The sequence below is a fragment of the Barbus barbus genome (assembly GCF_936440315.1).
Source record: "Barbus barbus genome assembly, chromosome: 29".
Classification (NCBI taxonomy): Eukaryota; Metazoa; Chordata; class Actinopteri; order Cypriniformes; family Cyprinidae; genus Barbus; species Barbus barbus.
The window spans coordinates 5,766,371-5,782,015 of record NC_136757.1 but is presented as its reverse complement, the minus strand read 5'-3'; the positions used below and the strand labels follow the sequence as shown (position 1 = coordinate 5,782,015).

General features: G+C 41.4%; 1 protein-coding gene across 1 annotated transcript in view; it reads right to left on the bottom strand.

Annotated features, from left to right (window-relative positions):
* Positions 1-3,281: 3,281 nt before the first annotated feature.
* The window catches only part of LOC306849419 (bone morphogenetic protein 1-like), an 84,084-nt gene continuing 71,720 nt past the window's right edge, over positions 3,282-15,645 (bottom strand). The window contains exons 16-20 of the mRNA XM_079384421.1: positions 14,028-14,153; positions 12,684-12,811; positions 10,934-11,147; positions 9,793-10,043; positions 3,282-6,540 (exon numbers count right to left, since the gene is read on the bottom strand). Of these exons, the coding sequence (XP_079240547.1) occupies positions 6,403-6,540; positions 9,793-10,043; positions 10,934-11,147; positions 12,684-12,811; positions 14,028-14,153 (857 nt within the window). The 3' untranslated portion in view covers positions 3,282-6,402. The remainder of the gene's footprint in view (positions 6,541-9,792; positions 10,044-10,933; positions 11,148-12,683; positions 12,812-14,027; positions 14,154-15,645) is intronic.

The window sequence follows — 15,645 nt, the reverse complement described above, 5'->3', positions numbered from 1 at the left end:
AGTCCGGGTCCTGCACTCCTCCCTGGCGCCACAGGAGGCCGCCATCTCCCGTTCTCTCGGACTCATCTCCCATATCACTTACACCTGCCACATAACACACACCTGCCGCATCATCATGACACTCAGGACACCCACAGCTGTTTCCCATTTGTCGCTGACTATTTAGTATCCCCTCTCCCACTACTCTGCCTGGGTTCATTATTTGTCTTGCCATGTCGTCTACCATTGTTTTGAAGTGTTTGTTGTGCCGTGTTGGCCTTTATTTATATTAATAAATACCTTACCTGCATTTGGACCCTGTCTACGTCTGTTCACGCCTTTACCCGGGGCGTACCGTGACAGAATGAACCCAGCTATCATGGGTCCAGCAGGAAGGTTGCTTGGCATCCGCCAGGGAGACCGGAGCATTGAGGATTACGTCAGGGACTTCAGAGGATTGGCTCGGCAGACGGCGTTGGAGAAGACCTGCCTCATGGTCTTCTTTCACGGAGGCCTGGCCGAGCCCTTCAAGACCCTGATGCCCTACTGGGACCCCGAGGAGTCGCTGGAGAGTTACATTAACTTGGCTCTGTGGATGAGCGGCTCGGGCCTCAGGGTAGAGTTAGCGGCGGCGCCCGCGGATGTTGTCCCCGAGGCAGCGGAGCTCACTTCAGGCCTCTTCAAAGCGGCGACGCCCGCTGATGTTGTCCCCGAGGCAGCGGAGCTCACTTCAGGCTTCTTCAAAGCGGCGGCGCCCGCTGATGTTGTCCCCGAGGCAGCGGAGCTCACTTCAGGCTTCTTCAAAGCGGCGGCGCCCGCTGATGTTGTCTCCGAGGCAGCGGAGCTCACTTCAGGCTTCTTCAAAGCAGCGGCGCCCGCTGATGTTGTCCCCGAGGCAGCGGAGCTCACTTCAGACCCTCCCGAGAGCGCGGCGTTCGCTCACGAAGCTCCCGAGACAGCTGTGCTCGCTCCCGTTCCTCCCGAGAGCGCGGCTTTCGCTCACGAAGCTCCCGAGGCAGCTGTGCTCACTCACGTTCCTCCCGAGAGCGCGGCGTTCGCTCACGAAGCTCCCGAGGCAGCTGTGCTCATTCACGTTCCTCCCGAGAGCGCGGCGTTTGCTTACGAAGCTCCCGAGACAGCTGTGCTCGCTCACGTTCCTCCCGAGACAGCTGTGCTCGCTTCCGTTCCTCCCGAGAGTGCGGCGTTCGCTCACGAAACTCCCGAGACAGCTGTGATCGCTCCCGTTCCTCCCGAGAGCGCGGCGTTCGCTCACGAAGCTCCCGAGACAGCTGGTCTCGCTCTCAGCGCTCCCGAGGCGGCGGTGCCTGCCTGGTTTGTTCCTCCGGTCCCACCCTGGCCGTTCGCTGGAGTTCCTGTCTGGCTGGAGTCTCCCTGGTCCAACCCTCCGAATCCGCCCCGGTCTCCTGCTCGGCCTCTGTCTCCAGGCCCTCTACCTCTACACGGACCTGGCCCGCCATCCCTCCCCCTGTTTCACCATCCCCCTGTTCCACCTCCCTCCAGACTTTTGCGGTTGATGGAACGTCTGGAAGCCGTTCCTTTAGGGAGGGGTAGTGTCACGAGTCCGGGTCCTGCACTCCTCCCTGGCGCCACAGGAGGCCACATCTCCCGTTCTCTCGGACTCATCTCCCATATCACTTACACCTGCCACATAACACACACCTGCCGCATCATCATGACACTCAGGACACCCACAGCTGTTTCCCATTTGTCTCTGACTATTTAGTATCCCCTCTCCCACTACTCTGCCTGGGTTCATTATTTGTCTTGCCATGTCGTCTACCATTGTTTTGAAGTGTTTGTTGTGCCGTGTTGGCCTTTATTTATATTAATAAATACCTTACCTGCATTTGGACCCTGTCTACGTCTGTTCACGCCTTTACCCGGGGCGTACCGTGACAGACCTCTGACAGAAAAACAGGCCCACAACATTAAAGATCCAGCAGTATATTTAACCGTGGAAATGGGGTACTTTTTTTTTTTTTTAAATCCCTGTTTGTACTAAACTCATCTGGTGGGTTTACTGCCAAAAAGCTTTTTTTTTTTTCAGTTTCATCTGCCCAGAAGCCAGCATTTGAAGTTCCAGTCGTGTCTGACAACTGAATTTGCTGGAGTTTGTTTTTGGATGAGTGAGGAGAATTTTCCTTGAAACCCTCCCAAACAAAGTGGTGATGTAGGGGCTGTTTGATATATATATATATATATTTAGGTTTCTGACCTCAAGACTCAACTAATCTCTACAATTCTCCAGCTGTGATCCTTGGAAAGTCTTTGGCCACTCAAACTCTCCTCACCATGCATTAGGATGATATAGGCACACGTCCTCTTCCAGGCAGATTTTTAACATCTTTAGTTGATTGGAACTTCTTAATTATCACCCTGATGGTGGAAATGGGGATTTTCAATGCTTTATCTCTTCTTACAGCCACTTTCTATTTTGTGATGCTCAACAATCTTGTTCTGCACATCAGAACTATATTCTTTGGTTTTACTACTTGTGATGGATGATTAAAGGAATTTGGCCTTTGTGTTCCTCATATTTATAATCCTGTGGAACAGGAAGTCATGGCTGGACAATTTCATGCTCCTAGTCAACCTGGTGTGCTAAAAAATGTAAATATGAATGTGAATATACTTCAGAGATTTTACTCATAAGAATTTCTAAGGGTGCCAATAATTGTGGCCAACAATATATATATATACAGTATATATATTGTAACCAATCGCATCCAAAATAAAAGTTTTTTTGTTTACATATGTATGCGTGCTGTGTATATTTATTGTGTATATATAAATACACACACATGCATGTTTATATATTAAATGTATTTATTTATAATATGAATTAGATGAATATAAATATAGACATGTAGCCTAAATACATGTAAATATTTTTTCAAAATATATACAACACACACATAGGCCTATATTATGCAAACAAAAACTTTTGTATGCGATTAATCGTTTGATAGCATTTTTGTCACTACATTTTAATTATACTTAATGTGCACATTTTCATTGGTAAGAGTTTTCTCACCAATTTCAAAATTATTAAAACACTTGCTTGACTTTATTTAGCTCTTCCCATCAATTCTGCTCAATTTTTAATGTTGGAAACAGTAGATAGGCATTAATAATGCACTGTGGTGACCATTTATAATAGATGATATAGCAAATTCAATACTGATATGTGGTTTATTTAGAAATCCACAGTCATGAAGATGAGCAGGAGAGCCAAAGGTCATCCTCAATGTGAGCTCAAGACCATGAAACCATCAGCAGCTAATGAAATGCCTTTAATACATGTAGGACTTTTAATTTCAATGTTCAGCTTCTAGTTGAAAAACACCACAAAAAAAAAAAAAAAAAAAATTCACTGAAAGCATTCAAAATTACATGAGAGTACTTTGCCTTGAATTTCCTCTAACATAGTGCTAACCACTGTAACTTAATAGGTATATTTGGGCTTTTATTCAATTAAATGGTCAGTCAATAATTCCTGAGTCTAAAGACAAAATTTGACATGAAGCATTTCAAAATGAAAATAACATTTTATGAAATAGATGCACTTGTTAACACTATGTGCAATACATAGGTGAAAATTAGCTATACAATATAAATAAATTGCATCTTTTGTCTGCAATTACACATAGCCTTAGTTCTCATCAAGTTGTCTATGGTTTAGTGTACTTTGAATACATTAATACATATTTACATACATACATATGATAAAATGCATAAACATGTACCAAGTCTTGTGTGGGAAGGCCAGTCAGGGTGAATAAATCAAGCATACACTATTATGCTGAGGTAACGTGCTAAAACAGATAGTTTGAAGCCCGCGTTCACCCACAAAACAACTATTTCTAACAAGAAATAACAAGGGCATTAAAAACATTAATAATGCTTCGATTAGCAAAATGTACAAGTGCTTCACTACTCTAAAAAGCTATGCTAGGAAGCATATTCAAATACAGAGATGCTAAACTGAGTATTTTAGACACAAAATATAATCCATTTGAAGAACTAGGATAGAAGTTAGCTGATTTTGAGCATGAGGGTAAGCTTGCAAGATCGTGTATCGAGCAACTTGTTTGGTCACAGCACTCGTGGCTTGAGGTGAACTGATTCAAGGTTCAGATGGAAGGCATTGTCTAAAAGTTTAAAACCTCAAAATGTGTCCTCTAAAACCCATAATCCTCATCATTTGCCTTCCTGGATTTCACACATCCAAGTCAAACAGTAACCAAGTCCTGCAGCGATTCAAATCTAGTGTCTTGGAATGATTCAGTGGGTAACAACAATCAGATATCCTGAACCTGAGATTTAAAAGAGCTTTAGGTAAATCCACAAAGGCAAACAGGTGTGAAATGATATCATATGATGAAAAGAGCAGTTGAGACAGAGGAGACCAAGTCAACAGCCTTTGAAGGAGTTCTGCAGGAGACAGAAAGCGAGAGAGGTAGGGAGCAGCATACTTCACAGGTATGATCCTGGAAATGGAGTGCGCTAACACTTCAGATCAAATGATCAACCCTGGAGATCATGCTATTCGGCTATTCCACACAGATTTGACATCAAACATGCTCTTTTCCCAACTGACACTGGATAGCAATGGAGAAAGTGCGACTGAAAGGACTGGGGCGCAGGGCTCATTTGAAATAGCACCATCCCACCGCTTTCCCACATGCTGAGGTACGTTATTGATACAAATTAACATTTTACAGTTTTAACAGTTTTCCCATAGTCAGCGGTGTAAGAGCAACATCTACCTAGCAATAGGACATCTGAGGACTGCTAAAAAGTACAATCCTCTCAGATCAAAATCGTATTGGGTGTGCAGACAACGGACCTTGGTCAAGAGTATGTAATCTGGCGTGAATAAAAACGAGACACAAATTGTTCGCTCAATAGGTTTTAGGTCTTGAAGAGACAATTCACCCAAAACTGAAGATTTTGGCATCATTTACTCACCCTCAAAGGACATCGTTCCTTTCTTTCTTCTGCGGAACACACACAAAAATACATTTTGAGACTTTGTTTTTGTCCAGAAGTCAATGGGGTCCAACATTATGTTGAGTCATTGTATGAACAAAAACATTGTTCCAAATGGCTTCTTTTGTGTTTCACAGAAGAACGCAAGTCATATGAAGTAAATGATGACAGAATCTTTGGCTGAACTACCTCTTTAAGGTCATGTCTAATTTAAAAATGTTTACATTGACTACCCTGACTGAGGTCCATACACTAGTGACTCTAGTTTTGAAAACAACTTTCGGTCATGGACTGTGAGGAAAGAGCCTGAAAAAGAAGATAAAAGAAAACAGCTGTGGGATGTCAGGACACAAAAGGGCCCACCAATTTTCATGCGATTGTGCCTAATTTGTTCATGATTGGCGAAGCAGAGAGAGTGTTACGAGGACAGCACCGCACTATCATGACCTTGAAAAAAGTGTGTGCTTAATCTAACAAAAGCTAAGCATTTTCCACCATACCATCCTGTTTTTATGCAAAAGCAATTAACAGCCATCAGACATGGGCCACGTATTGTTTATTAGTCTTTTAATATAATAACTGATTCTGGAAAACCTCCTGGAGAGTGATTATTTCGGGCAGGGAACCTTCTGGAATACTGGCCAGGAAAAAACTAGTTATTACAAATGCTGGTGCCATTACGTCCACATTTCCTTCTAGCTGTACCACATGCATCTCTTTGACATACAGTGTCATTTGCTCAAGTAGCGACAAAGAAACCGGCCCACAATGGCCTATGAGACTCTTTATGAACAAGCAATGCCAATAATGTCAAGAAGAGACGGTTGGTTCCCCCACAATGCAGTGGTAAATCTCACGTTTCAAGGTTGGAAAACATGTGAGGAACACTGTCCTGGATGCCCCTGCTTCACTTATTTCTCACTTGCTCTATCCCACTGTTGCACAGATGACTGGTTTGGTGAGTTTGCTCGGTTCTCCTGCAAGAGCTCCTCAGTGTATTTGTTTTTCAACGCACTCTCGGCTTATGAAAGGTGACAAAGGGTGGGGGGGTTCCAGTATCCGATCAGCTACGCCCACCCTCCCCACCCTCCCCTTTTGATTTTGCCCCTATATTGTTATCCAGCAACTGAATACATTACACCCCTTCCCTCCTCCACATCTTGCCCCAAACGTAATAATTAAAAAAGGGTAAAAACAAGGTCTACTGCGGAATGGCTTTACTCCTCACAGTCAGTAGGGGATGCCAGAACCCCTGTGAACTTCTGAGGTGCGGTTGGCGTTCTTGCGGCTGGTCCGTCGAGTCTGAGTGTTCTTGGCGGCCGGGGGGCTCCGAGCGATGGGCGAGGCCCTCCCCCTGGGGCCCTTTCGCTTCCCCCTAGGCCCTGCACGGCCCCTCCCGGCCACTAGGGGTCACTTCTTACGGGAGTGGAGTGTGTCCTGAAATTTGGTGCTGGTGTAACGCACGTGGAAGCCCTTCTTATTGATGGTATCGTCTGAACGGAATTTGATTACGATGGAGTCGCCGGCGGAGTAGATCTCTTCTGGAGGCTGGAAACACAAAGATGGAGGAAGATGTGAGTAGGTTAGATACAACAAATTCCCTTTTATTACGTTCAATGCAACCTCATCAATCCTAGTGATTGACATTTTAGTGCAGTGGTTCCCAATCCTGGTCCTGGAGAAGCCCAACACTGCACATTTTTTATGTCTGTCTTATCTGACACAAACATTTGAGGTCTTGGAGTCTTCACTAATGAGCTGATAAGTGGAATCAGGTGTGTTTGATTAGGGATAAATCTAAAATATGCAGTGTTGGGGTGCCTCCAGGACCAGGGTTGGGAACCACTGCTCTAGGACCAGAATTGGGAATAACTGTTTGGGAACTACTTGGGGTGTCCAAACCTGTTCCTGGAGGGCCACTGTCCTGCAGAGATTAGCTCCAACCCTAATTAAACACACCTGAACCAGCTAATCAAGGTCTTCAGACTCACTAGAAACTTCCAGGCAAGTGTGTTGGAGTTGGGTGGAGCTAAAATCTGCAGGACGGTGGCCCTCCACGAGTAGGAATGGACACCCCTGGTCTAGGAGGAGTCAACATTGAGTTAGCAGAAGTCGGAAAGACCACAAACTCAGTTTACAAATGGTGTTTTTTCATTGCATGGTAGGACTTGGTAGCATGGCTCAGAAAGGCACAGCACGGCTCAGTTTGGCTCGGTTTGCGTTTTCCACTGCAGTTTAGTACCGCTTTAGAGTGGGCGGGATTATTCACGTGTCGTTATAGTTGCGCCGCCTCTACTGCTGTGACTCCTGAAAAACGTTTTAATTCCAAGTCGCTCCATAAAGCTCTCTCTGGATCTGCTCCTCGGCTATCAACGAGAGGAACGTCTGTACTTCCTTAACAGAAAATGAAACAGCCATTTTTTGTTGTTAAATGAAAGGTGTGCTCATTCAAAACAGTAGCGTTCGACCCTTCGCTGGTTGTGCTGATTCAAATCTAGCGGTTCTGTTGTGTCTCGTGCCGCAAGTTCAAGGACACAGGCAGTGACGATTTTCTCCAGCCAATCAGTGATCAGCAGAGTTTACACCTCACGTTTTGGTAACGGTACGGCTCGCTTGGAGCCTCGGCCGAGGTGGTACTAAAAAAAGTACCAGGTACTGCACCCAGTGGAAAAAAAACCCAAAAGTGAACCGTACCATGCAGTGGAAAAGTGCCAAATGTAGGCAAGTATATGATACCTATGCCGCGTCCCAAATGGGATATATCTGCCTCTGAAGGTCACTTCAAAGGGCCCTTGGGAATGAAGCATTTCGAAAGGTACAACTGATGGATACTGCACTCCCATGATTATTTACACAGGTTAATTGTGCAATGATACCACCTCCTTAATGGACTTGGCAAGACGACGCACAAGTGTGTTCCAAATAACAGGTTTTTGGTCCCCTACACCCTTCTTCCCTTCAAAGCTCTCACTCTGTAGGGTAAACTCTCTGAAGTGATTAAGGCATAGGGTCGAGCCCTTCAGAATGGAATGCAGCGATACCGTTTAAAAATCTGTTCTGATTTTGAATTTGTGTAGTGTATTCCAGAGTTTACATTGTCTTTCACCTTAGAGTTCTAAAGTGCTAACAAATTAATCAACACAAGGTGAAAGCTGTACCAAAAAGCAGGCATGAAAATTATGCTTCTATATAGGATACCTTGTTTTGGCTAATCCCATAATCCACTGCGATGAATTGAATTTTTTCTACCAATATAGATATTTACAGATATAGCTTATTCAATACTGAAAAGCAATAACAGTAGTTTCACGTAATTAAAAATTAACTAATTCATCAAATATTTGCGCTTACAACAGTAGTCTTTAGCTTAGCAACATGCTAACATTTGAATGTTTTGGAACCATGCGTTCTAGCTGAATATTTTGTGGGCTATTTGATTGGCACTTTATTTTTTGGTGAGGATGCTTCCTTGAGTCCAAAGTACAACTCAGTTTTGATGTGAATGCTTAGCATATAAGTTTGATTTTGAAACACTGGACCAGGTCGGTGTCGCCACCTTGTGAACAAACTAATTTTCGCAGAAAAAAAAACAATTGAGGTGCAAAATATGTAATATGTATGGGTGTACTGTATCTCTGTACTATGTTGATGATAAAATTTGCATTGCGCACACTGCGTCAAAAATGAGATATACATTGAGCTTTAAAAGGTATTTGCCTATGTAGTAAAAAGTGCTTAGGGCTTCACATAAGAACCGAAATCTAAAAGCATTTGATACGGTTTCAGAGTAGTTTCCATTGTGCACTGGCTCTTTTCTGACCAAGCTTAAATGGGTTATTTTGGGCTGTGACAGCCTAATGTGGCAGCACACTTAAGCTCATGTAGCTCGAGGGACATATTCCCTGCTGTTAGTAAATTGTCAGTTGCTTTGGATTAAAAGCATGCTCTAAATGGCAAGCTACCAAAACTTGATTGAGATAAACGTGCACTGTCTAACATCCTCTTGGTTCAACTTAAACAAATCTCTCAGCCGATAAGCAGGTTGCACCCCATTGCAAGTGGCAGTATCAGATTATCATGCAATATACCTTGTCTATACTCAGCATCAGTCCTTCTCATTGAACTGAAGTAAATGTAATCATGCTATTCTTTGACCTACAGAGCTGATCTCATTCACACACACACACACACACACACACACACATACACACATTTCTTATTGTTTCAGACATTGTATGATTTGTATGTTCCAGAGATTTTGTATCTCTCCAGAACTAGAAATAAGGAAAGTGCCTGACAGCCTCTTTTAAAGATCAGTGTTTATCCTATAAGGCAGTGGTTCTCAAGTGGTGGATTGTGTCCCAAAAATGGGCTACAGGTCTGTTGTAATAGGGTCATGGACAACAGAGTAAAACTGGTCAGTAAGGGCCAGTGAACACAATGTCCGACGGCTCGTAGCAACCAATCAAGCCTAACAAAGTAATTTGAGTGAGAAATGGCAAAGAAATGTGGTTCTGCATGATTAGCTGCATTAATTCACAAAGAATACTGATGGTGCTGAGTGATTGGTTGCTTGGAATTTCTTAAATTGAATTTTTCTGCATTCAGGTTTTGATGTTGTGGGCTTCAACTGGCAGTTAAAGGTATAGTTTATTTTTATAAATTAATTTTTTCATTGAACTACCCCTTTAAAAATCACTTTTATTACAAGTTTGTTTGTTGCCACAACTTCTGGCATGAAATGCAGAAGCATTTTGATGTTTGTTGATTTTATGTGGCAAATCTAAATCTGTGCTTTACCCCTGATCCACAGTAGCGGCCTAGTCTGGGTGATTTGGTGTCCGCCCCATCAAACAGCTCCATGTAATCATAGCCACAGTCGGCCTCCTCCTCGATTTCGAAGGTCTGGAAGATGAGCTCCACGCCGTAGCCCTTCTCTGCTGTGATCACCCACTGACAGTCTGACGCCCCGGGGTAGTTATTATCACCAAACTGGGCATGAGAGTAGAGGTCTTTAGTTTTCACCTCCGCTTTCAGACGGCCTCCGCACTCTGGAGAAGAGAAGAAATTGAACATGTCACTGCAAGTCAACAGTCTCTAGCAACCAGACTTGTGGCTGAGACTAGCACTCAATGATATCAACATCAGAGAGTTACTGTAGCATACTTATATTTTTATGTTGAAATATAGTGCTAAAAATGCATGCTATACATTTGGGATTGGAATTTTTTTGTCAGCTAAACCCCTTTTACTTAAATATTAGTTACACCTAAATTTTAGGTTAACATTTCAATAATTTAACCAGTCATCTGCATGTTCATGGTTCTCTAATGTTGGTTAATTGTTCAAATATACACAGGTAAACAAATTAAATATTTAAATGTTATGTTTTAATTAATTTTTAACTTTTCATCAACTCACAAATGTCCTCCAGTTCCCTCACGAACCCATTTGGGTAAAATTCAGCATTAATATAAGGGAAAATATAAAATGGATAGAGCTATCTCTATAATATAATGTATATTAAATATACATTGAATATGAAATATGAATTAGAAAATCTGAACTTGAATTGCAAATTTTGCTAAGTTTATATAACCGTCCCAAACCAGTGAAGCCAAGTTTTATCATTATTGTCTAGGAAAAAATACATAGTTTAAAAACATTTTCTTGGAAGCCATAAACATTCAAACTTTTGGCTGATGAACTATACTGCTTAATGTAAAAATTTTTAATTATTAATATTAGAAAAAGTAATTATTTATTGAACTTTAGTGTCATTTTTAAAAAGCCATTTGAACCATGTGCTTCAGTGATTTTACAATGGCCTGTTGTTAATGGCACAAAGCAGAGTACTGCATGGTTATTATTTTATTATATGAGACTACATGTAATTCCAGTATTTAGTGGTACTGTATTTAATTCAGATGGATGAGCTCACCTGCAGTATGGGAAGCCTCGAAGCCTTTCTTCTGCACTGAGTTATCAGAGAAGAAGCGGATGAACATCTTGTTGCTGGAGGATAAGATCGGTTGAGGTTTCTTGGTGCCACAGTATCGTCCGAGGCTGGGTGCCTTCCCATCCCGACCATCGTAAATCTCAATGTGGTCATAAGCACATTCCAGATGAGGCTCCATGTCGATTTCATTGAAAGCCTGAAATATACGGCTCATGTCAACGTTTGAACGGCACACACTCCAAATACTATTATAATGAACAGGGAAACAAGACTTCTTATGAAATTGAGTTCCAAAAGCTAGTGAGCTGCTTCGCTGTCTATATAGACAGCTATCGTCTAAGTGGCCGTTCACAAAGAATGTTTTTGGGTTTAAAAACATGAGACAGAGTGCAGTGGAATTTAAAAAAGGAACGTCTAGAGTCGTTTTTAAAATTTGAAATGCTGTGTTTTTAGGATGGTCTATCATGCACAAGATGATGCAACAAACACGTCCATCTAGTGCATGTTCAGATAGAAAAACAATGGAAAAGCAGCAAAGTGGAATGCAAAACTGCATTGTGTGAACGACCCCTCAAGGGCCGTTCACACAGAACTTGTTTTTGTGTTTTATTTACTCACCCTTCACTTGCATCTAACCTGTATGATTTCTTTATACTGTTGAGCACAAAAGAAGGTATTTTGAAGAATGTTGATAAGCAAATGGTTGACAGTAGCCATTAACATCCATAATATTTTATTCCATTCTATGGAAGTCAATGGCTACCATAAACAGTTTGCTTACCGATACTCTTCATATGTTGGTACTGTTACCATTAACTATTTAGTTATCATGTTGGTCACCAAACAGTTGACGGTAGCCACTGACTTCCATAGTATGAGGGAAAAAAATACTATGGAAGTCAATGGCTACCGCCATATGTTTCTTCAAAATATTTTCAAAACTTCAAAATATCTTCTTTTGCGCTCAATAGAAGAAAGACACTCATAAAGGTTTGGAATAAGAGGAGGGTGAGTTATTGATGACAGAATTGTCACTTTTGGTGAACTATTTCCTTAAATGCTGTCTAGGTAGGCAGCACACTAGGTTTTGGAACAGAGCAGTAGTGCTGTCAGGAGTCCGAAATTTTCGTATGCGCAGAAAATCGTACCCGATCCAATTTTTTTTAATGACGGTCGAACGTTTCGGAGGCAGAATGTAAACGTGATTGACAAAACATGAAGTATTTATTTCGACTCGTATATAGTCGACTCAGTGTGCAATGACCTTTAATCATTATTCAGTCTATATGTTGAGGAAGACACCTCGATATTAAACAATATTTGTGCACAAACATGCACATGATTTTTTCATTCACTGCTCTCAGGGATAATTGATCCTGATTGGTCAATCACAGCATTTTGCTTTCAAAAATTCTTGTATAATTATGCTATAGAGTATAAATGTGCCAAAGAAACCAATTTCCTACAAAGCTTTGCTAGTTACTTGCCTCATAACAATCCACAGATTTTCTTTTTAAAATAAAATAATTTAAAATGACAATTTTGTTTATTTATAGCCATGTAATTAGTGAATAATGTACAGTCCCCTAATAAACCCCTTCAGGGTGATGCAAGGCTTCACGCTGGGGTCAAGCTCACTCTGCATGGTTTTGTTTTGAACTAATGACTGTCTGGACTGTACATTTCCCAACGATGGTAAATATGGATGGAGAGGGGATGTACTATTACATACTATTTTGATCCGATGTCCCGGGGTGGTGGAGAGGGCCCAGGTGCAGGCCTTCTTACTGGGGTATTTATCTGGCCAGTTTGGGCTGGTGATGGTCCCGCTCACGCTGTTCACAACGTGATCACAGCCGGCTGCAAGAGATACCAATAACACGTGATGTCCAGCACTCAAAAACACACACAAACAGCCTCATGCTCACACTCATCATATGAGCAACGTTCAAATTCCAGACAATGAGAATCGCTGTTGTTTTTGGCACACAGATCCATGCATTTCCTAACCTCCTCAAACAACATTTTCTTTTGTTTCTCCCAAGCACTGCCACTCTCTTTCTATTTCTGCCCGCAAGAGGAAGGCGTTCTCTAAAAATATCCAGACGCTAGTTAGTGTCAGTGAGCTGAAATCGATGGTGAAGGTTTCTGAGCAGTCGTGCGCTAATAGGGAAAATAAAACAACCAGACTGCTGTTCATTTCTCAGACAGAAAACACAGTGACCTTCCAGGCATAGTGTACAGCACGTAATTCTGATACATTTGATAAATCAATTGCCAAAACCTAACCTAAAGCAATTTACAGAAAATTTTTGTTAACATGGGCTAACTAATCTAGGGTTGTGTCTTTTCTTTCTTGATAAAATAGAGTTTCAGCTCTGACTGGAAGCATAGTCAAAGCCAATATATTTCTGGAGACCTGTCAGCCTATCAAAAGACTGTTCATGCAAAAATGACAATTCTGTCAATATTTACTCTCCTCATGTTGCTCAAAGCTCTCAAAATGCTTTTGGATTTTGTGTGCGTCATAATTGAACGTGCTGCAGTCTGAATGTGTGGAATTAAGAACAAGATTTGAGAGCTACTTCAATGAAAGATTTTTAAAGGATTAAAGGATTAGTTTGTTCCTCAAAAATCAAATTGCTTCAGAAGAAGCTTATATTGTCATCATGTCGTCATATTTATGGTGCATTTATTGTGCTTATTTGTCCTTTTTGCGTCTTAATAGCTGTGATCACAACGAACAATCATTGTATGGAAAAGAGCAGCATGAACATTCTTCATCATATCTCCTTTTGTGTTTCACACAAGATAAATGTCACACAGGTTTGGAACAATATGAGAGTGAGTAAATGGTGACAATTTAAATTTTTGGATGAGTTATCCCTTTAATAATAACATATTTCATCACTTATTGAACATAGGTGTATTTTACCATATTGCTACCATTTTACATAACAATATGGCATGATTTTAAGGGAGTTTACATGGCCTATCATGACCTATTGCATCAAAGGAACACTGTCTCAGTGCATATTCACATATAAGCGTGTGTGTGTGTGTGTGTGTTTCTCACCTTCCTTGCAGTCATGTTTGTTTTCATGCAGAATGAAGCCACTTCTGCACTGACAACTGTAGCTGCCAAAGGTGTTCACACATTCATGCTGACATCCGCCGTTCTCCTTGGAGCACTCATCTTTATCTGTGAGAACAAAACACCAACTCTCAGCAAAACACTACACTGTTAAAAATAAAGGTTCTTTATTGGCATCAGTGGTTCCACAAAGAACCTTTACCATCCATGGAATCTTTTCCTTCAACAAAAGCTTCTTTTACAATAGAAAAGGGTTCTTTAGATTATTAAAATGTTCTTCACACTAAAATGGTTCTTTAAAGAACTGTTCACTGAAAGGTTCTTTGGGGAACCAAAACTGGTTCTTCTATGGCATTGCTGTGAAAACCCCCTTTTGTTTTTTAATAGTGTATATATATACATATTCCTTTTAATACTTCCATTATATATACTTCCTTTTTAACTGACTGCTAGCTATTTAAAGACTTATCCAAGCTTTTCTCCCCAAAAAAGTGAAAAATCATGTAATTTCTATCACACATAATATCAAAAACCACATCACACATTATACCAAAATGCATTTCAGTAAATGCTACAATCAGATATTTTTTCCAGTATGTAATATACAGTGCCCTGCGAAAGTATTCATTTCATTTTTTTTAATTTTTTTTCACGTTTTATGTTGCTGTCTTGTGTTAAACTGCTTTAAATTACTTTTTTCCACATCAATCTATACTCCATACACTGTAATGGTAAAGCAAAAAAACTTAAATAATTCCATTGCATAAGTATTCATACCCTTATCTGGGACAGTTGGAATTTAGCTCAGGAGCATTCATAGTGCTTGTAGGTGTTACTAGACTTTGAGTAAAGGTAACCTGTGGAAAATTCAATTGAATGGGTATGATTTGGAAAGGCACACACGTCTTAATAAAATGTCCAACAGCTGATAATGCATATCATCACTGCAACACTCCATCGATCTGGGCTTTATGGCAGTGTGGCACGACTCAATCCTCTCTTCAGTGTAGACACATGAAAACACACTTAGAATTTGCAAAAAAAAGCACATAAAGGGCCCTCAGACTGTGAGAAATAATATTATCTGGTCTGATGAACCTCAATTCCAAGCATCATGTTTGAAGGAAAGCAGGCACTGCTCATCACATGCAGAGCACCATCCCAAAAGTAAAGTGTGCTGGTAGCAGCCTCATGCTATGGGGCTGTTTTTCAGTGGCAGGGACTGAGGGACTCGTCAGAGCAGAATAAAAGCTCAATACACCAAAATATAGAGATAGACTTAATGAAAACCCAGTCCAGAGCATTCAGAACCTCAGACTGGGCAGAAGGTTCACCTTCCAACAGGACAATGGACCTAAACACACAGCAAGAGTGTCTTATAGACAACTCCGTGAATGTCCTTGAGTGGCCCAGCCAGAGCCTGAGCTTGAACTCAATCAAATATTTCTGGAGAAACCTGAAAATGTGTGTCTGCCCCCATCCAACCTGACAGAGCTTGAGAGGTGAAGAGGTGAGGAGAAGAATGGCAGATAATTTCCAAATGCTGATGAGCAAAGCTTGTTGCATCAAACAAAAAGACTTGAGGCTGTAAAGGTGCTTC